General features: G+C 35.2%; 4 protein-coding genes and 1 long non-coding RNA gene across 17 annotated transcripts; 3 read left to right on the forward strand and 2 right to left on the reverse strand.

Moving 5' to 3' along the window:
• The first annotated feature begins 12 nt into the window (after window positions 1-12).
• On the forward strand, window positions 13-7,535 carry LOC105687639 (nuclear distribution protein nudE homolog 1). Of its 10 annotated transcripts, none has more exons than XR_007278139.1 (9): window positions 13-151; window positions 699-925; window positions 1,020-1,310; window positions 1,391-1,527; window positions 1,633-1,821; window positions 2,852-2,979; window positions 3,481-3,683; window positions 4,074-4,144; window positions 6,191-7,535. XR_007278139.1 is itself a non-coding variant. In XM_048654358.1 (8 exons), the coding sequence occupies exons 3-7, from the start codon at window positions 1,069-1,071 to the stop codon at window positions 3,634-3,636; spliced, it is 852 nt and encodes a 283-aa protein (XP_048510315.1). In that variant the 5' UTR covers window positions 13-151; window positions 699-925; window positions 1,006-1,068; the 3' UTR covers window positions 3,637-3,683; window positions 4,074-7,535. The 10 variants fall into 10 exon arrangements, 7 of the variants coding, with proteins under 7 accessions (XP_048510315.1, XP_020708949.1, XP_012258859.1 ...); XR_001103135.3 differs by lacking the exon at window positions 3,481-3,683 and adding an exon at window positions 5,838-5,952; XR_007278138.1 differs by lacking the exon at window positions 6,191-7,535 and adding an exon at window positions 5,838-5,886.
• LOC105687641 (histone H3.3A) lies at window positions 7,166-9,243 on the reverse strand. Of its 3 annotated transcripts, none has more exons than XM_012403443.3 (3): window positions 9,102-9,243; window positions 8,214-8,350; window positions 7,166-8,116 (listed from the first exon to the last, which is right to left on the reverse strand). In XM_012403443.3, the coding sequence occupies exons 2-3, from the start codon at window positions 8,339-8,341 to the stop codon at window positions 7,834-7,836; spliced, it is 411 nt and encodes a 136-aa protein (XP_012258866.1). In that variant the 5' UTR covers window positions 8,342-8,350; window positions 9,102-9,243; the 3' UTR covers window positions 7,166-7,833. The 3 variants fall into 3 exon arrangements, with proteins under 3 accessions (XP_012258866.1, XP_025601883.1, XP_025601882.1); XM_025746098.2 differs by lacking the exon at window positions 9,102-9,243 and adding an exon at window positions 8,909-9,043; XM_025746097.2 differs by lacking the exon at window positions 9,102-9,243 and adding an exon at window positions 8,829-8,964.
• A 167-nt stretch (window positions 9,244-9,410) lies between these two features.
• Window positions 9,411-11,111, forward strand: LOC105687638 (endonuclease III-like protein 1). Its single transcript, XM_012403435.3, has 2 exons — window positions 9,411-10,234; window positions 10,354-11,111. The coding sequence occupies exons 1-2, from the start codon at window positions 9,527-9,529 to the stop codon at window positions 10,774-10,776; spliced, it is 1,131 nt and encodes a 376-aa protein (XP_012258858.2). The 5' UTR covers window positions 9,411-9,526; the 3' UTR covers window positions 10,777-11,111.
• On the reverse strand, window positions 11,040-12,471 carry LOC105687640 (translocon-associated protein subunit gamma). Its single transcript, XM_012403442.3, has 4 exons — window positions 12,232-12,471; window positions 11,635-11,762; window positions 11,459-11,550; window positions 11,040-11,357 (listed from the first exon to the last, which is right to left on the reverse strand). Exons 1-4 carry the CDS (start codon window positions 12,359-12,361, stop codon window positions 11,153-11,155), a joined length of 555 nt encoding a protein of 184 aa, XP_012258865.1. The 5' UTR covers window positions 12,362-12,471; the 3' UTR covers window positions 11,040-11,152.
• A 3,242-nt stretch (window positions 12,472-15,713) lies between these two features.
• On the forward strand, window positions 15,714-17,801 carry LOC125500776. Of its 2 annotated transcripts, none has more exons than XR_007278233.1 (3): window positions 15,714-15,853; window positions 17,277-17,379; window positions 17,656-17,793. It is a non-coding gene; the product is annotated as an uncharacterized LOC125500776 (long non-coding RNA). The 2 variants fall into 2 exon arrangements; XR_007278234.1 differs by lacking the exon at window positions 15,714-15,853 and adding an exon at window positions 15,861-16,005 and having other exon boundaries at window positions 17,656-17,801.
• Window positions 17,802-26,560: the final 8,759 nt, after the last annotated feature.

Below are 26,560 nucleotides of genomic sequence, written 5' to 3' on the forward strand. Positions count from 1 at the left end.
TTGGGTTTGACACGAACAACCTGTTTCCTCGAATGCCATCTCTTGAAACCTTGCCGAGCAACGATTGGTTCAGAGATGAGTGTTTTTCGCGTCTGCCATTTTGCGATCAGTAAACATCTATTCGGCGTGTAGTTTGACAATTTTGTGAAATGTGAGTGAAATTTCAGGTATTTTCAGAGCTAGATTTCAAATAGGAAGTTGTAGTTATTCCAGAAATGCATGTCAAATACCATAGCGCAATTTTCTTATCGATAATTACTCGTGATTTCTACATAGAGAACGAGTTGGTGATTCATTAATTAGCTGTGACATTTATGTCACATGCAAAGCAAACGCTTCCACTTTTCATTCACTAATACCGTCTCAGTCCCACAAGGTTCATAGCTAATCTGGAATGGATTCTTCGTTTTCGTATATTTTAATTGACCAATGTTTCTACAATTTTCACACTTATTCGTAAATTCACTGTTTCATATATCGTAATTGAAAAGGAATATACTTGTGATACCAAACAGTCATTAATTGTAGATAGATTTTTGGTTAGAATAGAATTTTATTTGTGACTGCTAAATCGTCATAGATTTACTGGAATTACTTGAACATATTTTCAAGAATTACCACAGCTGTAATTATTATGGATACGAAATAACTGAGTTGCTGATTTTTAATTTGAACACTATTCATTCATCTTATTCCAGAATGTGCCATCCTGCATATTATTCTGTGTAGTATATGTGTGTACATCGTGGGACAACTAGATCTAGTATCATTACCACATTAAAAAGTTCTATTGAAGAAAATTAATATATTTCGATCAAAGTGAATAATACACCAACAACATGATGGAGATTGATCCACCGCACTTTTCTAATAAGGATGAAGAAATTCAATATTGGATGGAGCTTGCAAATCAATTACATCAGCGGTAAGATTATAAAAAAAATGCCATAGATAATCCATACAGTTCAAATTATACTTCGTATTGCCAGTATCTGTAAAATACAGCTTTAACATTACAGCAAAGAGGACACAGAGAGAGAATTGGAAGAATTTCAAGAGAATTCACAAATGTTAGAGAAGGAACTCGAAACCTCATTAGAACAGTCTGAAAAGGCAAACAGAGAATTGCGACAGAGAAATACACGCCTTGCTACCGAGATAGAACAGCTAAGAACTCGGTTAGATCAGCAAACAATTGATTGCGCTGCATTCCAGGCACAGGCACATGATCTTCAAGGTAGACAAGATCAGCTGGTCAAATATATACGAGAATTAGAACAGAAAAACGATGACTTAGAAAGAGCACAAAGGTACTTGAAGAATTATAGCTTTTTTTTGAACATCAAGTAATATTTGCTAATACTTTGAATAAAATAAATGTTTTATCTAGAGTAAATATGGTAACGGAAGAGGAGATGGAGGCAAAGTGCAATTTAGCTATTGAACGAAATGCCTTACTGGAATCTGAGTTAGATGAAAAAGAGGGCTTGAAAGTCATGGTACAACGGCTTATGGATGAAATTAGAGGTAAGTTTTGCACTTCACACACTGCATAATTCCGATCACTGATTCGTACGTTGTCTGAAGAATGAACAAGAAATTTGTCACTCCGCGTCTTGAACTGATTTACAGACTTGAAGCAAGAAATTCAAGTGCAGGAACGACATCAACCTGACAATGACAAATCCGTGGACAGAGTGCGTAGCATTGTAGATAGCAACAAGCTTCAGGTAGAGCTGGAGGCAATCCCGCCTAGTAGCAGTCCTTCTACTCCACAAACGATACCTCCTCCAACACATGCGACAACTTCGCCCTTAAAGAGTAAGCTGCACAGTGTTGTTAATACAACAGAAAATATATCTAATTTTATGACAAAAACTGAGCTGTTCACTTCTGCAAAAAAGTCACCTGTTAGAGCAAAGAGATGTCCAACCCCGAAAGTAACACGGAAACTTCGCAGACGGATAAATTTTGAGCTCAGAATTTAGTGTTATAGATGACGAAATTTCTTTGTACTAGGACTGACTTCTCTTCGTGATTGGTCAAGTTCAAATTTGTGATACCATAATTTCGATTTCAGCAATGAACAAAATTTTTGTTCCTTATCTGACATCATTTTTATCTGACCATATTTTAGGTAGCATAAGCTCAAGGAGATCTAGTTTTACTCTTATAAAGTGTATACTGTCTTTTAGAAAGTGCAGATAGGTGATGCTAAATTAGTCTTGGATCTTAGATTTCATTTGACTTGCAAATAGATCCATTTTTACTGTATTATTATTTTACCGCCGTGACTATCAATTCGGAAATATTTAATTGCATTTAATTTAATCGTTCAAGTTCTGAAGATGTCAGACTGTGTCTTTCACAGTGTTTATAGTAAAATCTTTCAGTACTCTTATAGATACGTATAAAATGAAAATATTAGGATTGGCAGATCAAATTCGAGGAAAAAAAACTTCAACATTTTTTTGCAACAATATAAGACTTGACAAAAAAAAAAAAATATAAATAATGTTTTATCAAAATATGTATTTTGTATACTTACTTCATTGCTCGGTATAATGCTGCTTGCTATTGATCTTCTACATAAAGTACCTATACGTATACTCTATGATTTGAATAAAATTACATTTTCATTTCTAATTTGTTTCATTTTTATCGTGTGAATTTGTTCACTGATGTTAAAAACCTCAAATGTGCTTGTCTTTCCAATGTGGAGGTTGTGGTAGCTTTTACTTATTTGTTACATGTGAAATGATAGAACTTGGTTTGTCAGTCAAAGACTATTAATTTTTATGACTTGTTCTGTATTGGAATTTTAAAATAATTTTGAATTCTTTGTGAACAGTTGGAAATGGCGTAATCGGAGCTATGATTGGTAACAACAATAACAACAACAATATCAATCCACCACTGACACCTTGCACAAGGATACTTGCCATGAATATGATTGGGGATCTTATGCGGAAAGTTGGGGTGAGTTTAGAACAACTTTTAATATCCCTTACTCTGCACGGTGAGTTCAGCTTTTCTCCATGTAGATTGTGCAGTAGCCAAATATTATACCTACAGAAATAGTTAGTGGCATGGCTTGTTGTACAGTTTCTTTCTATCAGATGTTCCATCAGTTTTGATATCGATGGAAATTTCTATAAATTGACGCATTTGACCTCTGTCCACATCGTTCAATCTTCAAACTTACTGTTATTTCTGTGCAGCAGGCATTTATTTCGTTTGTGTTAAATCAATAATCCTTGTACCCGTCCAAAGTGGAAACTTTGAAGACTGTCCAAAAATTAATTGCATTCATATTACGTTTTATAATTGAATTAAGGTATTAGGACTATGTTATTGTAAGCATCTATAAAATGAATTCCTATGCGTTCTTTAGCGATAGGAATATTCGAAAAATCCTATTGAATAGATATTCCTGTAACCTGGTGGTAAGTTTGATGTAGTTAGGTGGTGTGTTGGTAGCTTGACAGGTGGGTCTGCATGGACTGTAAAAGGATAAAGTGTTCATGTCCTGGTGGAAAAAAGACCAATTCTACTCCACCTGCTGCTAAACCATCAGTTCAGGTTCAGACACCTGCTGAATGCAACCAGCAGCAACCCAGGCCTGCCAAATGCTGACGCGTGATACTCTCCCACTATACTACATATACCTCCATATGCCACAGGTCCTTATTTGGTTTGTCTTCTTTACGTTTGCATGTTTCTGCCTAATAAAAATCCATTTTTCCATGCTTCAATCATCCCTTGATGTGTCTAGATAAATTGTTAGAAACGAATCCGTACAGCATTGTAAATAACGCAACCATCAAGTGAAGGGCTCTATGTAGCTGTAGTTTTCTCTGGATGTTAAAGATGCGTTTTTAGTTCTCCTGTTGGTTATATTTTCAGTATTGATTTTTTCTTTCAAGTTTCTCACATAATAAAGCATACATGTGCATGCATTCATTGCCTAATTTGAAAACAAGTATTCTAAAAATGGTTATACGCATGTACAAGATAGAATAAAAGGTGCAACATAGATTCTAATGTCACCCTTTTACTTTTTTCTGATACAGGCCCTGGAAAGTAAGCTGAACACATGCCGCAACTCAACTCGAGAGGATCAAGCAGTGCGGGATCACTACAGGTAATACTAACTTATCTAATCCATAGGATTACAATGTTTATTTGCAATATAACGCTCATGCACTAGCTCGAGAGCCAAGTACTCCATATGATTGCTAGGTATTTAAGACAATCAGAATTATACCAAGGAATCTGTGAAAATCTCCGTACCATCACATTGTTTGATTAAATATAGCTAAGATTGATGTTGGAATTTAAAGACAACACTTGGAATCTGATGGAGTGCTCAATGCTGACTGCATAATTTGTACTTATCCTATAGACACGCTGGTTGTGCTTCCTCGTACTAGTTATTCTCAAATTTTCAGATATCACATTTTATTTTATGTTTGAAATTTCTCATTCTGGCAAACACAGCTATTCTGCGACACACTATAGGTTCGATTTGTTTCTATTTTCGAAACATTTAAGACTAATATGATCAACAGAAACTTATTATAATTAGGGTAATTAGGATGTGGTATAGTACAAACTGGGTTCTGGGAGTAATTTTAGATCGTTAAGATTTGTTATTGGCAATAATTATTAGTTTATTTAATACTATCTGACTATTAAATCTTATTCAACTTGGGCCATGTTTTTGTTTGAAATAAATTCAGGCCCACAGTTTGTCTGATATCCATATTGGTTACCGAAAATGAGAATGAACTAAGACAATATAATTCCTATGCCAACTGGCTATTTTTAAAAATGATTGCATATTGACAATGGCAAAAGCAATTACGATTATCAGCAATCACGTATTTCAGTCGTTATTATTCATAACTCAGGTTGCAGGATTGCTTCCATGCTACTTCTTCCTTCAAAGTATTAATACGTAGATAATTATGTATTGATGTTAATACTCAGTGAATGCCTAGAATATAATGCAGCAATTATTTGTTTCTTCCCGTATATTTAAGAAAATTTATTTATGTTAGAAATAGAACGCAATGTTCATGTACATACACAAGTTTTAGGATATATTGTATACATAAATAATAATTTTATCACGAGAATCAATATCCTCTACATTATCTGAATATGAATGATCTAAACAATTGATAAGTTTTTAATTGATCCGACCAATTTTATATGTATGTCAATGATTATTTCGTACTTTGGCCAGTGAATATAATGATGAGCGTGCTCACACTCGACTACAATCAAAGCACATGTATAATCAAAATTCATAAGCGATAATAGTAATTGCAATCAACTTTAGACGAAAGAAAGCTGATATTAGAATAAAACAACACAGATTTTATCGTACTATTAAAAAATGTTTACTGAAAAGTGTTTATCATAGTTTGAAATTTGTATTCGAATTTTTCACATTATGCATATATCATAGAGTGTCTTTGGAATTTATTATTTAATTAGATGTTTTAAAAAAATTTTTGCACGTAGATGAACAATGCTTTTATTTTTGCATGCTATGTATAAAACTCACAGTAGAAATTATTTAAAATTCTGCTAGATTTGCGTAGACAAATCGTTCAAGTCAGAGTTGTAAAATTTATTTCGCTCTCTGACCCAAATTGTGCATCCAATCTAAAATTTGGCTGTGTACATATTTGTTAGTGACTGTATATAAATATTTTTTTTTACACATAAATTTTGGCGTCGTCTATTTACGCACTTCAGAGTTTGCTTTCTATACTATGCTATCCCTTAAACAAGGATAGTAACAGTTTTTGCGTGTGTTTAACCAGGACTAGACGGCAGGTGCGAACCCCCGCCTCTGGAAACAACAACCACATGCGTTTGTAAGAGATCGATAGAGTTAACAGCCATACCTTAACGAAATGATAGTGCTTCTTTCCAAAGGTTTGATATAAATTTTCGTCAATATATAGCCATGTTTGACCTATTCTTTATGATTGATCGAGTGTCAATACAATTAGATTTCAGACTGATCGTTACTGATACTTATCGTGTGCGCAGCTATTCCAATTGTTACTAAATCTTTTTCAAATGTGTTCGTCTGATCCGGGTATTAAAATAATTGATATCAACGGTGATCATAATTCGTTGTTTAGTGATATTCGTTTTAATATATTCGCAGCAGATTCATGGTCTATCTATATATTTGATGAGGATCGAGCATTGGAAGGAACGCATAATATGGAACGAATGGTTGAATTTTTTAACTTCATCAAGAGGAAAGGTCCGTACCCTTTTGTAAATACAATTTATTCATAGATATCTTGCGATTTGTAATATAAATTATTCTAGTTTCAATTATAGCACCATTGTAGATATTTATCGAAAAAAAAAACTTTAATAAACAATTTATCGTGATTCCCCAATTGTTGAAACATATTTCAACAAATAAAATTGGGCTTAATAGGCCGCTATGCGGCAGTTGAATTTTATGCAGCTGCAAATTCTGATTAATTTGAGAAAGACATTTGTTAGACAAGTTCTCATGATATATTTTTTATCTAGATATTGTTTGGATATTTTAATGCAAGACATACGTAGTTTCAACAATGATATGAAATGATAAATTATCTGATAATATTTCTGTTCTATGGTTCTTTTCTTTTCAATTTTCTGAAAACCTTTTCCAAACAGGTTCGAGTGAGCTTTATAAAATAGATACCATCCTTACAAATAACTTATATTATATCAATGTATTTTCGAGTAGAACATCATAGAGTTACCATGATTGGTATATAGTGATAAAAAATATTGACTGTATACTCTGTTCAAGCCAGAACTTCTCTTCATAAGATGTTTTTTCATTCGTATGCCAACTAAATGGTTATTTTATTTATTAATCCAGTGAAATTATTGTTCAATTCTTGTTAAAATTGTCATTTATATTTAAAGCTATACTTGCGTTGTCTCAGGTCTTGAACAGAACTATAATTTTTTCTGATATGAATCAGTGAAATAAATGTGGTGATTGAAAAATTATACCATTTTCATTAAATCGATACTAATATTATTCAGTTAAATAATTCAGCATAAAGATGGGAAATACATCGTATCCGGATTGGGTTTTGGTCATCGCAGTAATAATGATACTAGTGGATTTGAATTTTGAGTGTTTTTATTTATGAAATGTACTCTGCACAGTGGATAAACACAGAAAGATAATGAAAGTCAAATACGTAACTTATAAGGTAACCAAATGTGAGAATAAGATAAATGATATAGAATGCTATATAAGGAAATACTTAATTCTAACGTACGCTTACATAATGTTATAGTGTTTCAATGATATTCTTGAATATCATTGATACTGTCCAACATTCATACCAAATGGGAATCTATACTATGGAGGAGCTTCAAGACTACACACAAAAAAAATAAGTGGCAATTCGTTAGACAGTAAGATATTCAAGCTAATGAGCAAACATTGATTGGATAATTGAACAAATTGAAGCTGTAGTTGCTGACACCAATCACGTTATTTTTTTCTCATTTTATAGGTGACCAAAAGCAAAAACATGTCAACAGCGACACGTGAAAAAAGGCATCAACAGTGGTATATGAATATGTAGAGCTGTTCGGTGTGACAATGTCTATATATAATGTTAGTATGAATTTTGTTACAACCTTTGCGTCCAGAATACAAACGAATGAATTTGGTATAATATCTGAAACATTCGATACAATGAAGAATACAAGACTATAGATCGAGTAGTGAACATTAATAATGGTAATAAACGGTATGCGTGAAAGTAAGCTGCTTTTTTTTTAAGCGCGCTCGCCACGGATTCGTCGAGCCAACTGTATATCCTTGGGCATGATGGTTACCCGCTTAGCGTGGATAGCGCACAAGTTAGTGTCTTCAAACAAACCAACTAGGTAAGCTTCAGAAGCTTCCTGCAAAGCTCCAATGGCTGCACTTTGAAAACGTAAATCAGTTTTGAAGTCCTGCGCTATTTCACGAACTAAACGCTGAAACGGCAATTTCCTGATCAGCAACTCTGTGGATTTCTGATATCTTCTGATTTCACGAAGAGCAACTGTTCCTGGCCTAAGATCAACAAATAGTAGGGTCAATTATTTTATCAATATGTGAACAATCAGGTATTTGAAAAGCATTTTGTGTAATATTAGTAGTATTTTCATACCTATAACGATGGGGTTTTTTCACTCCTCCAGTTGAAGGTGCGCTTTTTCGGGCAGCTTTAGTAGCAAGCTGTTTACGGGGAGCTTTTCCTCCAGTTGATTTACGGGCTGTCTGCTTGGTACGAGCCATGATTTACAACTGAAATGAGTAATAATTATGCATCAAATTTATTTTATTATCGATCAATCGCTACTGAACAACACTGGAAACAAAGCCTGGTGACATCATACAGACAAAATAATTTATGACGTCACAATGAATTGCGATTGGCTATACATATGTAAGTAAATAGTAATAATTAGGAACTTGAGCACTTCTGATTTTGAAAGTATTTGTACAAATTTAATTGAGTAGCAACAAAGTCAGCTGTCAAAACTAGGTTTTCTGGATCAAATACTGTCATTATTCATGTAACTCTAGGATCAAATGGTACTCCGAACTTGAATATGGCGTTAATGAGGTTACGCGTTAAAGTTGCTTGTGGGAATTGGCTATAAGTTGTATTGCAACTGCAATCACTATGATAATAGAAATTTTGACGTTTCCCACAATTTACTTTCGTTTGTAGTATAAACTAATGATCTGACAGTTGCTAAATGAATGTAATCGTTGATACCCGATTAGCGTCTATCGAAGTTTACGATGGTTCAACAACCTCGGATCAGCGTGCTCTAAAAATGTCAATACTTGAATCACCTCTTCCTTCCAGACAAACAGCTCAACAACAAAAATGGTAAAATGGCGACGACGCCAATGTCGAGAAATACTGAATTGGACCGAAACAAGTCTTATTGATTCAGATATAACTGACGAATAAAATCAACGAAAATGACAGCTGGAATCCCAGTATCAAGGCACCCAAAATTTGCTTTTTTTCGCAACGACTCACCTCTGATACTCGAGATTTGTTGAAAAATGTCGACTCTGAATAATAACTCGTCTTGTGTTTCGATTCAACGCTTTGACGGCAGTGGCTGCTCTCTCCGAGATTTCCCCTACTCCTTTGCCCTACCCTCGAAAATTTCAGTCTGGAATGAAGTTAAACGCGGGGCTTCAAAGACCAATGGTTGTTTCTCTTACACTTTAGTTTAACAAACTGTTTTGGATTGGTGGAATAAGCTTGATTGTATGCATCTGAGTCTTCAGCAATATTTTTATGTCAAAGTCACAGGCAACGAATTCAAATTAATTCAGATTTGCAGCTTCGTTCATCTTAACAATCAGCTGAGCGTTGAGATATCATTGTGTGGATGATGCTTACCTGAGTTGTCACAGAAAATAGCATAGATAATAGTAAAGATTGCTGTTTCGAAAATGAAGAAGTTGAAATTTGGTAACTTGTCATCACCAAGGTATACTAGATCAATGACAAAAAATATTGGTGATATTACACAACCGACAACAAATAAGTCCACATATTTCTCCCACGAGTCAAGTGAAAAAGCGTCAAAGCAGGCCAAAATCATCTCTAAAAAACGCTCACCAATTAAAGTTGAGTACGAAGATGAACTGCAAACGAAACCTCAAACCAAAACATTTCCAAGCACTGAAAACATACAGCAAGGCTACAGTGGCTTACCAATTAAAGCTGAACCAGATGAAGTACTTGAAACAAAGTCTGAAATAAAATTATTACCACCTGAAATTGGCATTACGTTTCCAATCAAAACTGAGTATAATGATTTTCCTGAGGGTATTACAATTGATGTAAAACCAAAAATCATTAATGGATGGCACCCAAAGGATTGGGAACTTATGCTATCAAATATCCAAGAAATGCGAAAGGGTCAAACAGCCCCTGTAGATGTTATGGGGTGCCACAAATGTTCCGATCCACACGCCAGTGCAGTAGATACTAGATTCCAGGCCTTGCTTGCCTTGATGTTGAGCAGCCAGACTAAAGATCAAGTAACTTATGCAGCAATGCAAAGATTAAAGAGCCATGGTTGTACCGCTTCGAACATTATAAATACATCTGATGAAGTACTAGGTCAATTAATTCATCCGGTTGGTTTTTGGAAGGTATGTATTCATGCGGAGTTCCATAGATAATTCCCAGTATTAGCTTCAGGGTAGCATTGATGTTTGTTCATTTAAACTGAATTGATTCTTATGACAGGTCTTCTATGGTTGTATTTCAGAAAAAAGTTGTGTATATAAAGAAAACTGTAGAAATCTTGCTGAGGGAATATGGAGGGGACATTCCAAAGACGATAGAAGATTTGTGTAAGCTTCCCGGCGTGGGACCAAAAATGGGTCACATTTGTATGCAAGTTGCATGGGGTGAGGTTTCTGGCATCGGGGTCGATACTCATGTTCATCGAATATCTAACAGACTCGGTTGGGTTCGAAAACCAACTAAAGTACCTGAAGAAACACGAATCGAGCTAGAATCCTGGCTTCCTAAAGAAAGATGGACAGACATAAATCACATTTTGGTCGGTTTTGGCCAAGAAATATGTCAACCCTTGAGGCCCAAGTGCTCAGAGTGTTTGAACAAGAATATTTGTCCATTCGGCAAGCAGAATTCTGGTGGAAATAGCCGAAAGAAAAAATTACGTTGAAGAGCATTTAATATAATACTGATATTCGTTAAGTTCAAATACGTTTCTTGAGATCCTGGGTTTTTCTAGATTAGTTATTCATCAAAATCTTCAAATGTTGAATGATCTATTTTTGTACGTCTTCATACTGTTGACATTCTTTGTACAGTATTATTTTGACATCATCTTGTTTTGGTATGATTTTCCGTAAGAGGCTTTAACATAAAGATGGAGAACAGGGGCTGTTGAAAAAGCTAATAAAAAATAAGTCATTATCAACAAACTTGTTATAAATAGGATTGTATTTATTATCAATTGCTCATTCATTCGAATTAAAAAAAAAAAGATTCATTGAACACTCACAAACTTTAATTGGTTTATAAACAATCACAATTATCTACGACAACGGTGTACCAGTAGAAAGCAGTGCAAGTAGCCCACTAGCTGTGCCGATAGACATGGTATAGTTAGCGGCTGGTGAAAATGTCCTCAGAACATAAAATGAGAAGAGGATAACTAATGCTAAGAATATTGCGTTATTGTAGAAGATGGAAAAGGTCGTTGCCTCATAGTCAGCCACTTCATTCTTCTTCCACAAGATCCTTGGGGGTAAAAATTGGTGTGGTAAGAAAAAAATAGTTTAATTAGCATTTAATGTTTGCGAATTGAATTTAGGATTGTAATACGCCAAAATATTTATTACCGTTCGTCTTTTTCCTTTTTACTCATTTTCTTGTCTTCAGCTAGTTTCCTGTTCATTTCCCTTGTGACAGCATCTTCTCGCTTCACTGCAATCTGTTGGCACAGGATAATGTTTGATTAGAATGAATAGATAACTATTGAGCAGAATAATATCAATTTTCATAGTATACAATGTACCTTGTGTTTAAGAACAAATTTGGTATTTTTGTAGGCCAGTGCAACAAGGTATGTGCTGGCAATAGTAACCAGAACAAATGATATCAAGCTGGAATAGAGATCGATGAGGTGAATTCTCCAAAAGAGCCCTGTGAACATAATTCAAATCTGAAGAAATTGTTGCAGTTCGTCTTTTTCAATATAAATTATTGGTATCTTCACATAATCATCTGAGTTGAAGTATTGCCTCAACCTATTGTAGGGCAATAAAATCTACTGAAGACTACAGATATTGCTTTTGAATGAGAGTTGGCTTTTTTTTGTCAAGACTGGTTGGTCCATGTATGAAAATAAAAGTAGAAATATAAATAAATGATATAACTCAGGATGTGACCGCACAAATGGACTTTTGACAGTAAATAAGTTGTGAATGGATGTCTGAATACAGATGAGGCAGATGAATAAATCAGAAGCTTATGATCCTTCAAATGATATATGGAATATGATAAAAGAAAAATATGAGGCAGTCAGGCTATGCATTAAATTTAACCCTTGCTTATACCAGATCGACTTGATGCTAACTAAGGTGTAGAAACAATCCCATACGGATCAACTCACAGATGGGAATGGCAGAGACGATGAAAGCGTTGCCATAGAAAAGCGCGGATGATTTCGTGGATACATTTCTGGAGAAATCTTGGAGAAGGAGTTCCTCTTCCTTAGTGAATGCCTTTGATTTGCCTGACATTGCAGTTACTTTATGATGATACTTTTAGTCAAAATGAAACGTCAACTACACCACTCCTCTGTGTTAGCAGAGTGATTTGGATATCGGTTAAGGGTATCGGCAATGTTTAAGTAGCGCTTGCGCGGAGGTTTTCATCGCCGTGTGGAAGTCTTTTTTGACGACGTGTCAGACAGTGGGAGCCACGGGAACGAAACAGCAGACAAGCGTCACGTGGCATTCCAAGATTTGAAAATCCCCGCTACACACAATCCGATTTGAATGTTGACTAATTTGAATGTAATTTACGTGAATAGATTCGTAAATAATCAATTTAGCTTGAAGATTTTGATTTCTATGGGCACAAAATACTTGAAAGGACCTCACGATTTTGAGAAAAATGTTGCGTTGGGCCACTTGGGCCGAGAATCAAGAAAAATCATAGACTATAGTCATTGAATTTTTTCGATTTTTGAGCTGAAAATTACATATTTTAAAAATTTATTGTGTGACGTTTGTCAAACGAATTTTAACCTCATCACGAACCCTTTGAGTAAAATGAGCTACAAAAAAATCCCATCAAGATGTAATCTTTTGGACTGTAAATGTATATAAATAAATGTTTATTACATCGTACCATAGATATATTGTTCAATATATCTATGATCGTACTACCTACCCTGCTTCATAGTGATTAATTGAGTTTGTAATTTGATTTTTATTATCTTTTCCCCAAATTGTCGGTCATTTAAACTTCGATTTGGCGAATATGACAATTTAAATCTATACGCTCATAGCCTAAGAGGGACGGCAATTTATCTGACGTCTTCTTTAGAATTATACTTAAATAATTGAAGGACAAAGATTTTCCACTAAGTTCATCGAATGATTAGGGAAGAGGTACATTTTTTAGGTGCACATGGAGATATCTATGTTCTTGTACGACATGATCATGGATATTTTGTAATAATAAATCAAAAAATTGAACCATAATTGACTAGCCAATTCCATCTGGTCTAAATATATTATATATATACTATATATATAGTTCCTAGTTAATAATATAATTCTGATTCTGAAGAAGTGTGGAACTGCGCCCGATCGGTTTTCGTAAAATGGTCTCCTAGCTCACGATATGGCTAAGAGATCTGAAAACTGATCGGCACACTTTTTTTCCTTTTTTTCTCTCGTTCTTTGCTTCAAGTCGTCAGATTAAAAATAATTAATTATCATCAGTTGAATTTCACGTTATCAATTTAAGCTTATAGTTGTTCGATTGTAAATGATTGAATGAAAAAGTATATTCGGGTCTGAGCCATTGTATACGTATAGTATGAAAATCTGACAAATTCACGGCTATAAACTAGTAGTATAAGTATAGTAGTGGAAGGATTGCAGCGAATTTTGTAACAGTCAATCACGGGCGGGTAATTTGGTATTCAGTTGACAAAGTATGTTATGGATTTCTCGTCTCTGAGACAACGGCAGTAAAACCGCTCCAGTAGAAGGAACATCAGGAGCGACGGATCCTCAAAGGAGAGGGGGAGATCAAGGTATGACGACTTCAGGCAAAATCGTCATTTTGCTACATACGAAATATCGTGTAACATACCTATATATTTATTTCTTCACATGCCTTTGCTTGAAGCGTTAGAATCTCGATATTTCCTTGGTAAATGTTCGAATCACAATACGATGCAATGATATGCATTTAGATAATCCTATATGCGCATACGTATTATTGATAATATCCTTGATTTCGAGATAATTCTACGCGTATTTAACAATGCTTTTATCCATCGAATTGAAGAAGTCGCGGGATTTCGAATTAGGAATATTCTTCGTTGGTTTATTGTCCTGAAAGAATGTATCGATATACTTTAGCTTCAGTTTTACAATCTTACTGTATTTCTTAGATAATATTTTCTCATTTCAGGTTGATAATCGATGGTCACGGAATTTGCCGAGTTCTTCGCAGTATTTATTCATCTTTGAATTACGTGTGAAGGAGTTACATGGCATCGGGAAATATATTTCACAGGTATTTACACGTACTGAAGATCAAGATTAATAGCTTTAAACCGAACTTTGATTACTGTTAATGTTTTGCAAAGAGAAATTTGAACTTCTCGTATACGATCGTGCGATAAGGTGAAGTATATCCTTGATTTCTCACTGGTTGGATCGATGAATTGGCGATAACTTGTTCAATTTTGGGGATAGGATTATTTGGCTTGCAGTTCCGGATCCTCGAGATCAAAATACATGAGCAAAGCATAGGAAACTTTCTGAAAAATCTGAATTCTCCGTTTAAATTTGGAAAATTTTGCCTAAAAAAACGCCTGCAGCCTATGGCCTTAGATATTTCTCAAAATCTTAGATCAGAAAAAGGATTTGTTTTTTGAGAGTGTTCCCACGCTATTCTCATGTATTATGATATCGGGAATCCGAATGTGCGAGATGAATAATTTCATCTGTGAAATTGAACGAGTCATCGCCGATTAATCGACCTAGAGAATGACAAATTAAGAATTTATTGACATGATTTAGCGATCGGAATGATTACCTATGAACTGCGGAATCGCAAACTATGATTGCTTCACATGTAAAATGATATAAAAATGATGCACGTTTCATAAATCAATTGAGGAGCATCATAATCATACCAATTAATTGAATTGATTATTTAATCTATTTATTTATTCATTTATTGAATTGGATAATTGAATCATAAATATTGCTTCCGAAATAGTCTTTGCTCATTTGTCAGGCGATTTTGGCGGAATTAGGGTTGTCGAAACACCAAAGACAATAGTCTTTGCTCATTCTTCGAGAGATTTTGAAAGATTTCGGGGCAAAAAATAACAAAGACTCTAGTCTTTGCTCATTCTTCGAGAGATTTTGAAAGATTTCGGGGCAAAAAACAACAAAGACTATAGTCTTTGCCCATTTTTCGAGGAATTCTGGAAGGTGGTGGGTAGTGAAAACACCAAAAACAATAGTCATTGCTCAGTTTTCGAGCGATTTAGCAGATTGTGGCGTGAAACAACACCGAAGACTATAGTCTTCTCCGAAGATTCAGACGATTTTCCGGGACTTCGGGTTGTAGAAAATGGGTCAAGTAATTCGTTCTCCTGAATTGAACAAGGTACCGCTAATTTATTGATCCAAGATCGTAATAATCGAAGATATCTGGACTGGCTTTATTACTAGCTAAACTTGAGGAACGTTTTTGTGTTTGTTGCACATTCTAACGATCATTAAGCGTCCCGTAATGATTCTCTCTCAGGCGCTATCTCTTGTAAATAATAATCTTTAATTGTATCGCAATTCGGTATTTGGTCGTCAGAGCGTCTCGTACGTAGATCCTTCTTTTTCAAAACAACGGCAGTATGGCCGTAGCAGCCGAAGCGTCGTCACGCGTTGTCAGGAGCGGCATCGATGGTAGCGCGTAGATCCCGGCGAAGAAAAAAACAAAGCCAGCGAGGCGGGAGAGAGGGAAATAAATACATTGCGGTAAGGATTGATACGTAGTTACTGCCGTGCTATGGTTCTTTCATTTGTCGGAGTTTCTCTGGTCGTGTTCCGTACATTCCAAAATTAATGTGTTAATTTAATTATTCATTCGTTTAATTCTTTATCTATGCCCTCATTCATTCGTTTATTGAGTAAGTTGACTTTTTATTTATCTGTCGAAGTCTAAATTCACACGTGATGCCTATAAATATACTTTCAACGCAAAGCACTCGTTGCGTCCATCATTATAGACTGTTTCAAAGTTAGTTAATGAACAATTAATTTTCATGAGTGGTATTTTAAACTTTTAAATAATTCATTAGTTTTTCGGAAGCATTTTTTCATTCATCCATTATTCAATTATTCGTTCATTAGATTCACATTAGTATTTCTGAAGCATTCATTTATCCATTAATTTATTCATCCTTTCATTCATTTATTTATCATCAAATTATTTGTTCATTAAAATTTATATTAGCATTTCTAAAGTATTTAATAATTCATTCATTTATCCATTCAGTTATTTATTCATTCATCCATTCATCTATTCATTCATTTATTTGAATAATTAATCAATAGGTATGATCGCGATGCTTCTAAATATATGAGTTCTTCTGTGTCCTTATTCAGTCATTGAGTCCTTTTATCTATTCATTCATTTACTGAATTAAGAACTCAAACATGATGCCTTTATACCTTCTCTTGATATAAAGCAATATTCGTCGCGTCTATGATTGCAGACTGCTTCACTGTTAGTTATCAAACAATTGATTATCATGAATAGCAATTTCGACTGTTGATTGATACATCAGTATTTCGGAAATATTTTTCATCAATCAATTCATCAAATGAATGAATAAATAACTAACTAGTTGAATAAATGAATAGATTAAATTATTAATTCAATCAATTGGTGTGATTTCGATGGTTCTCAATTCGTGCGTTCATTCATTATTTAATCAGTCATTCATCCATTTATTTATCCATTCAATTAGGAACTTATACACGAGAAAAATCTGAGGCTATATACTTACCGTTATTTCGAGTGAAAAATATTATTCACGTATTCCAATGTCAGGCATTTGAATCCGGTATTCAAATTCACTCGTATATCGGATAAAAAAAGTTGGCATCGTAACTTTGGGCTAGGAATATCCTTTGTCGTTGAAATCTCGAATAATCAGGCATGAATAATTACACCCTCATGAACTCTCGCATTAGTAATTGTTCAGTGATAATGTTCTCAACTGCCAGATAGTGTTACCCATGTTCAAAGACTATAATTCGTCTATCTAGGTATAGGATTTGGGAATTCATCATAGGTTTATAAATAATCTCGGCTGTTATATTTTGAGCAAATTTATTCATATATTTTAGGTTCAGGTTTACAATTTCACTTTATTTCTGATAAATTTTCATTCAGGCTTTCAATCAGTCACCACGGCGGTTCATCCGTCGCAGTACTCATTCAACTTCCAACCACGAAGGGTAGGAGTTATACATGGCATCGCTTAATTCATTCACGGGTATGAAATAATTATCAGTCAGTATGATATATAAGTTAGTGTATTATAAAAATATATTCAATTTGATATATTATAACGTCACATTGGTAGTAATATATTCTTACATTATGTCATTATTAATGCACTTAAACAATATATTCAATTTGATATATTATAACATCACATTGGCAGTAATATATTAACATATAATATAATATATTGACATAGAATATAATATTGGTAATAATTTATTCTTATATTACACGCCATTATTAATTCACTTTTCGTATGTTTTAGGTACCTATCCGGAGATGCTGCCGCCGTAGCTGCTGTTTGACCGGACTCCCCCTGTTCACCAGGGGGAGTCCACCGTCCCCTGGGACTGCGCGGCCTCCCACCGCCCCCGGGGTCCCAGGGGACCCGGTCCCCGAGGACATGTCTTCGGGGATGCGGTATCCCCGCTGGAGGGGATGCCATATCCCGAGGGACATGTCCTCGGGAACTGGTCTTCGGGGACACGTGTCCCCCCAGGGACACGTCCCCGGGGATGCGGTATCCCCGCTGGAGGGGATGCCGTGTCCTTGGGGGCGTGGCCTTGGGGGAATACGAGTCCTCGAAAATCCCGGGAAAAGGAGGTCCCAAGCGGTCACTCGTTTTCTTGATTTCTCTAGAGAAACGAAAAACAAAGTGTCCGCTTGGGACCTCCTTTTCCCGGGATTTTCGAGGACTCGTATTCCCCCAAGGCCACGCCCCCAAGGACACGGCATCCCCTCCAGCGGGGATACCGCATCCCCGGGGACGTGTCCCTGGGGGGACACGTGTCCCCGAAGACCAGTTCCCGAGGACATGTCCCTCGGGATATGGCATCCCCTCCAGCGGGGATACCGCATCCCCGAAGACATGTCCTCGGGGACCGGGTCCCCTGGGACCCCGGGGGCGGTGGGAGGCCGCGCAGTCCCAGGGGACGGTGGACTCCCCCTGGTGAACAGGGGGAGTCCGGTCAATGATGTTGGAGGAACTGCGACCTGTAACACAAATAACAAATAAATAATTAGTTAACGCAATACATGACTTAATGTATGACCTATCATGTCACCTAATGTATAACTTATTTTATGACTCAATATATAAGTATATAAGACATTTGAATTATAATAAATTGTACCAAGTTATGTGATAATAAATTATTGTCTAGCCTTATTGGAGTGTCTGATGAGTTATATTGCGAGGGTGCATGAATTTACTAAGTCCAATGGGTAATACTGGGCGATCTGATTTTATGAGAAGGATTTTGAAAATCTTTTTCAAGGGGGTGCAATTTATATCAGATGTAAAATTCAAGTCATGATGTAACAATCACTTATATTTATATTATTTTTGTATCCATGAATAAGATCAATAAATTTTTCCGTATCTCATTAATAGAAGAAATTGAGTGAATCATTGAAAAACCATCCCGCAAATCCCGAGGAATTTTTCAGGTGCTGCATTGAGTGCATTTGCATTACGTCCTCTCGCCGAGATCATAATAGAGAACGTTATCAAATTACAATGGAAAACAGCCGCTCGAGCGATTTGAGGAATGCTACGTTGACGGCCCAAAAATATCAAAAAATTTTTTTGTATAGATAGTTGATTGGAAATAATAGCTGTATCCAATTTGTATTAGTTAAATATATCAATTGATCATCTCAAAATACTAGAAAATAAAATGAAACGCGTATGATTCAATTGAAGAGTCATCTCTCGGAATTTCAAAGGATTGTTAAGAACCCGGGCGAGTATATTTATAACGACTGATTTCAGTATGATGAATCGGGAGCGCGTGATCAAAATGGAAATGAAAAGTTGGCGCAAGCGATTTAAACAATATTTAACTAAATCGTGCACGAAAGCTTGCTCACCGTTTCCTCTCGCCATCGTCGCTCTGAGGAAACTGCGTTGCTACTGATGTCGCTCCTGATGTCGCCGCTTCTGTCGCTGAAGCTGAACTGCCGTTGTATCCAAATTCCAAGACGGAAAATCTACGACATACATGTACTCTGTTAACCATATACCAAATTACACGTCCCCGATCGAATGTTTCGTAATTGGCTGCAACGGACATACTCATTAATTCGTAATTTAATTTATTATTGAATACTTTGGGGTAATTCAATGAATAGATGAATAAAGAAATAAATGAATTAATTGATGAATTAATGAATAAATGAATAAATAAATGAATGAATGAATGAATGAATGAATGAATGAATGAATGAATGAATGAATGAATTAATTAATTAATTAATGAATAAATGAATGAATGAATGAATGAATGAATGAATGAATGAATGAATGAATAAATAATGAAATTAATGAATGAATAAATACTTCATAAATACTGGTGAATAATTAAATAGTTTGAAATACTATTCATCATAATGAATTGTTTGATTACTGAGAGGATCTGCAATAATAGACACGACGATTGTTCTGTGTTGAGATGTATAGGCATCACGTGTAAATTCATAATTCGAAGATCGAATATATAGTTGACTTACTAGATGCATGAATGGATGAATGGATAAACGAATGAATGAATAAGTAATCAATGAATAAATGAATGAATGAATGAAAAAATGAATGAATGAATAAATGAATGAATCATTGAATTAATGAATGAATGCTTTATAAATACTGATGAATAATTGAATAGTTTGAAATACTATTTATCATAATGAATTGCTTGATTACTGAAAGAGTCTGCAATGATAGACGCGACGATTGCATCACGTGAAAGTCTATAATTCGATGGATAAATGAATAGTTGACTTCCTAAATAAATGAATCAATAAATGAATGAATAAATAAATGAATAAACGAACACAGAAATGATTGAATGAGGAAATAAATAAATAAATAAATTATCACATGAATTTAGGTATTTCCAGATCGCGACCGGAGAAACTTCGACAACTGATGAACTATGGCTCAGCACTAACTGCGTACTAAAACTCACCGCAATGTATTTATTTCCTATTCTCCCACCTCGCTGCTTTTTTTTTTGCTTCTTCAAGGATGTACGCGCTACCATCGATGTCGCTCCTGACAACGTGTGACGACGCTTCGGCTGCTACGGCTATACTGCCGTTGCTTCGGAAGAAGAGGATCTACGTACGTGACGCTCTGACGACCGAATACCGAATTGCAATGGGGTTTCCTTGCGACAGGGGTTGCGACTGACGATAAGGGACAATCATTCCGTGATGTTATTTGAACGTTGAAATGAGCAAAAAACACGGAAACGACGTTCAAGTTTAGCGAGTGATAAAGCCAGTCCAAATATCTTCAATTTTGAACATATTAGATCGATAAATTAGCGATATTATGTTCAATTCAGGATAACGAATTATTTGGATAAATTTCTACAACTCAAAATCCCGAAAAGACGTTCGGATTTGCGGCACAAAATATAGTCTCCGATGTTTTCAGACCCCTAAATATGCCAAAGTCGCGGAAATGATAAGCGAAGACTATAGTCTTAGGTAATTTCAGAACCGCAATTCTGCTGGAATCGCTCAGAAAGTAAGAAAAAGCTATAGTCTTTGTCTTTTCCGCACCTCCAATTCTGCCCAAATCACGTGAAAAATGAGCAAAAACTATAGTCTTTGGTGTTATATCATCTCTAATTCTGCCAGAATCGCTCGAAAAATACGCAAAGACTATAGTCTTTGGTGTTTTTCAACTCCGAAATCTTCCAAAATCCCTCGAAAAATGAGCAAAGACTATAGTCTTTGTTGTTTTTTGACTCTGATATCTTTAAAAATCCCTCGAAAAATGAGCAAAGACTATAGTCTTTGGTGTTTTTCAACTCCGAAATCTTTCAAAATTCCTCGGAAAATAAGCGAAGACTATAGTCTTTGTTGTTTTTTGACTCTGATATCTTCCAGAATCCCTCGGAAAATGAGCGAAGACTATAGTCTTTGTTGTTTTTTGACTCCTATATCTTCCAAAATCCCTCGAGAAATGAGCAAAGACCATAGTCTTTGGTGTTTTTCAACTCTGATATCTTTTAAAATCCCTCGAAAAATGAACAAAGACTATAGTCTTTGTTGTTTTTTGACTCTGATATCTTCCAAAATCCCCCGAAAAATGAGCAAAGATTATAGTCTTTGGTGTTTTTCAACTCCGAAATTATTTAGAATCCCTCGAAAAATAAGCAAAGACTATAGTCTTTGTTGGTTTTTGACTCTGATATCTTTCAAAGACCCTCGAAAAATGAGCAAAGACTATAGTCTTTGGTGTTTTTCAACTCCGAAATCTTCGAAAATCCCTCGAAAAATGAGCAAAGACTATAGTCTTTGTTGTTTTTTGACTCTGATATCTTCCAAAATCCCCCGAAAAATGAGCAAAGATTATAGTCTTTGGTGTTTTTCAACTCCGAAATTATTTAGAATCCCTCGAAAAATAAGCAAAGACTATAGTCTTTGTTGTTTTTTGACTCTGATATCTTCCAAAATCCCTCGAAAAATGAGCAAAGACTGTAGTCTTTGGTGTTTTTCAACTCTGATATCTTTCAAAATCCCTCGAAAAATGAGCAAAGACTATAGTCTTTGGTGTTTTTCAACTCCGAAATCCTTCAAAATCCCTCGAAAAATAAGCAAAGACTATAGTGTTTGGTGTTTTTCAACTCCGAAATCTTTCAAAATTCCTCGGAAAATAAGCAAAGACTATAGTCTTTGTTGTTTTTTGACTCTGATATCTTCCAAAATCCCTCGAGAAATGAGCAAAGACTATAGTCTTTGGTGTTTTTCAACTCCGAAATCTTCCAAAATCCTCCGAAAAATGAGCAAAGACTATAGTCTTTGGTGTTTTTCAACTCCGAAATCTCCCAAAATCCCTCGAGAAATAAGCAAAGACTATAGTTTTTGGTGTTTTTCGACTCCGAAATCTTCCAAAATCCCGCGAAAAATGAGCAAAGACTATAGTTTTTGTTGTTTTTTGACTTTGATATCTTTCAAAATCCCTCGAAAAATGAGCAAAGATTATGGTCTTTGTTGTTTTTTGACTCCTATATCTTCCAAAATCCCTCGAGAAATGAGCAAAGACCATAGTCTTTGGTGTTTTTCAACTCTGATATCTTTGAAAAACCCCTGAAAAATTAACAAAGACTATAGTTTTTGTTGTTTTTTGACTCTGATATCTTCCAAAATCCCTCGAGAAATGAGCAAAGACTATAGTCTTTGGTGTTTTCCAACTCTGATATCTTTCAAAATCCCTCGAAAAATGAGCAAAGACTATAGTCTTTGTTGTTTTTTGACTCTGATATCTTCCAAAATCCCTCGAAAAATAAGCAAAGACTATAGTCTTTGGTGTTTTTCAACTCTGATATCTTTCAAAATCCCTCGAAAAATGAGCAAAGACTATAGTCTTTGGTGTTTTTCAACTCCGAAATCCGTCAAAATCCCTCGAAAAATGAGCAAAGACTATAGTCTTTGGTGTTTTTCAACTCCGAAATCTTTCAAAATTCCTCGGAAAATAAGCAAAGACTATAGTCTTTGTTGTTTTTTGACTCTGATATCTTCCAGAATCCCTCGGAAAATGAGCGAAGCCTATAGTCTTTGGTGTTTTCCAACTCCGAAATCTTCCAAAATCCTCCGAAAAATGAGCAAAGACTGAAGTCTTTGGTGTTTTTCAACTCCGAAATCTTCCAAAATCCCTCGAGAAATAAGCAAAGACTATAGTCTTTGGTGTTTTTCAACTCCGAAATCTTTTAAAATCCCTCGAAAAATAAGCATAGACTATAGTCTTTGTTGTTCTTTGACTCTTATATCTTCCGAAATCCCTCGAGAAATAAGCAAAGACTATAGTCTTTGGTGTTTTTCAACTCTTATATCTTTCAAAATCCCTCGAAAAATGAGCAAAGACTATAGTCTTTGGTGTTTTTCAACTCTGATATCTTTGAAAATCCCTCGAAAAATGAGCAAAGACTATAGTCTTTGGTGTTTTTCGACTCCAAAATCTTCCAAAATCCCTCGAAAAATGAGCAAAGACTATAGTCTTTGTTGTTTTTTGACTCCTATATCTTCCAAAATCCCTCGAGAAATGAGCAAAGACCATTGTCTTTGGTGTTTTTCAACTCTGATATCTTTTGAAATCCCTCGAAAAATGAACAAAGACTATAGTCTTTGTTGTTTTTTGACTCTGATATCTTCCAAAATCCCTCGAGAAATGAGCAAAGACTATAGTCTTTGGTGTTTTTCAACTCCGATATCTTTCAAAATCCCTCGAAAAATGAGCAAAGACTATAGTCTTTGTTGTTTTTTGACTCTGATATCTTCCAAAATCCCTCGAAAAATGAGCAAAGACTGTAGTCTTTGGTGTTTTTCAACTCTGATATCTTTCAAAATCCCTCGAAAAATGAGCAAAGACTATAGTCTTTGGTGTTTTTCAACTCCGAAATCCTTCAAAATCCCTCGAAAAATGAGCAAAGACTATAGTGTTTGGTGTTTTTCAACTCCGAAATCTTTCAAAATTCCTCGGAAAATAAGCAAAGACTATAGTCTTTGTTGTTTTTTGACTCTGATATCTTCCAAAATCCCTCGAAAAATGAGCAAAGACTATAGTCTTTGGTGTTTTTCAACTCCGAAATCTTCCAAAATCCCTCGAAAAATGAGCAAAGACTATAGTCTTTGGTGTTTTTCAACTCCGAAATCCTTCAAAATCCCTCGAAAAATGAGCAAAGACTATAGTGTTTGGTGTTTTTCAACTCCGAAATCTTTAAAAATTCCTCGGAAAATAAGCAAAGACTATAGTCTTTGTTGTTTTTTGACTCTGATATCTTCCAAAATCCCCCGAGAAATGAGCAAAGACTATAGTCTTTGGTGTTTTTCAACTCCGAAATCTTCCGAAATCCTCCGAAAAATGAGCAAAGACTATAGTCTTTGGTGTTTTTCAACTCCGAAATCCTTCAAAATCCCTCGAAAAATGAGCAAAGACTATAGTGTTTGGTGTTTTTCAACTCCGAAATCTTTCAAAATTCCTCGAAAAATAAGCAAAGACTATAGTCTTTGTTGTTTTTTGACTCTGATATCTTCCAAAATCCCTCGAGAAATGAGCAAAGACTATAGTCTTTGGTGTTTTTCAACTCCGAAATCTTCCAAAATCCCTCGAGAAATAAGCAAAGACTATAGTTTTTGGTGTTTTTCGACTCCGAAATCTTCCAAAATCCCGCGAAAAATGAGCAAAGACTATAGTTTTTGTTGTTTTTTGACTTTGATATCTTTCAAAATCCCTCGAAAAATGAGCAAAGATTATAGTCTTTGTTGTTTTTTGACTCCTATATCTTCCAAAATCCCTCGAGAAATGAGCAAAGACCATAGTCTTTGGTGTTTTTCAACTCTGATATCTTTCAAAATCCCTCGAAAAATGAGCAAAGACTATAGTCTTTGTTGTTTTTTGACTCTGATATCTTCCAAAATCCCTCGAAAAATAAGCAAAGACTGTAGTCTTTGGTGTTTTTCAACTCTGATATCTTTCAAAATCCCTCGAAAAATGAGCAAAGACTATAGTCTTTGGTGTTTTTCAACTCCGAAATCCGTCAAAATCCCTCGAAAAATGAGCAAAGACTATAGTGTTTGGTGTTTTTTAACTCCGAAATCCTTCAAAATTCCTCGGAAAATAAGCAAAGACTATAGTCTTTGTTGTTTTTCAACTCCGAAATCTTCCAAAATCCCTCGAGAAATGAGCAAAGACCATAGTCTTTGGTGTTTTTCAACTCCGAAATCTTCCAAAATACCTCGAAAAATGAGCAAAGACTATAGTCTTTGTTGTTTTTTGACTCTGATATCTTTCAAAATCCCCCGAAAAATGAGCAAAGACTATAGTCTTCGGTGTTTTTGAAATCCGAAATATTTCAAAATCCCTTGGAAAATAAGCAGAGACTATAGTCTTTGGTGTTTTTCACTTCTGAAATCTTCGAAAATCCCTCGAAAAATGAGCAAAGACTATAGTCTTTGGTGTTTCTCGACTCCGAAATCTTCCAAAATCCCGCGAAAAATGAGCAAAGACCATAGTCTTTGTTGTTTTTTGACTCTGATATCTTACAAAATTTCCCGAAAAATGAGCAAAGACTATAGTCTTTGTTGTTTTTTGACTCCTATATCTTCTAAAATCCCTCGAGAAATGAGCAAAGACTATAGTCTTTGGTGTTTTTTAACTCTGATATCTTTAAAAATCCCTCGAAAAATGAGCAAAGACTATAGTCTTTGGTGTTTTTCGACTCCGAAATCTTCCAAAATCCCTCGAAAAATGAGCAAAGACTATAGTCTTTGTTGTTTTTTGACTCTGATATCTTACAAAATTTCCCGAAAAATGAGCAAAGACTATAGTCTTTGTTGTTTTTTGACTCCTATATCTTCCAAAATCCCTCGAGAAATGAGCAAAGACCATAGTCTTTGGTGTTTTTCAACTCTGATATCTTTTAAAATCCCTCGAAAAATGAACAAAGACTATAGTCTTTGTTGTTTTTTGACTCTGATATCTTCCAAAATCCCTCGAGAAATGAGCAAAGACTATAGTCTTTGTTGTTTTTTGACTCCTATATCTTCCAAAATCCCTCGAGAAATGAGCAAAGACCATAGTCTTTGGTGTTTTTCAACTCTGATATCTTTTAAAATCCCTCGAAAAATGAACAAAGACTATAGTCTTTGTTGTTTTTTGACTCCGAAATCTTCGAAAATCCCTCGAAAAATGAGCAAAGACTATAGTCTTTGTTGTTTTTTGACTCTGATATCTTCCAAAATCCCCCGAAAAATGAGCAAAGACTATAGTCGTTGGTGTTTTTCAACTCCGAAATCCTTCAAAATCCCTCGAAAAATGAGCAAAGACTATAGTGTTTGGTGTTTTTCAACTCCGAAATCTTTCGAAATTCCTCGGAAAATAAGCAAAGACTATAGTCTTTGTTGTTTTTTGACTCTGATATCTTCCAAAATCCCTCGAAAAATGAGCAAAGACTATAGTCTTTGGTGTTTTTCAACTCCGAAATCTTCCAAAATCCCTCGAAAAATGAGCAAAGACTATAGTCTTTGGTGTTTTTCAACTCCGAAATCCTTCAAAATCCCTCGAAAAATGAGCAAAGACTATAGTGTTTGGTGTTTTTCAACTCCGAAATCTTTAAAAATTCCTCGGAAAATAAGCAAAGACTATAGTCTTTGTTGTT

Source organism: Athalia rosae, chromosome 4, assembly GCF_917208135.1.
Source record: "Athalia rosae chromosome 4, iyAthRosa1.1, whole genome shotgun sequence".
NCBI classification, from domain to species: domain Eukaryota; kingdom Metazoa; phylum Arthropoda; class Insecta; order Hymenoptera; family Athaliidae; genus Athalia; species Athalia rosae.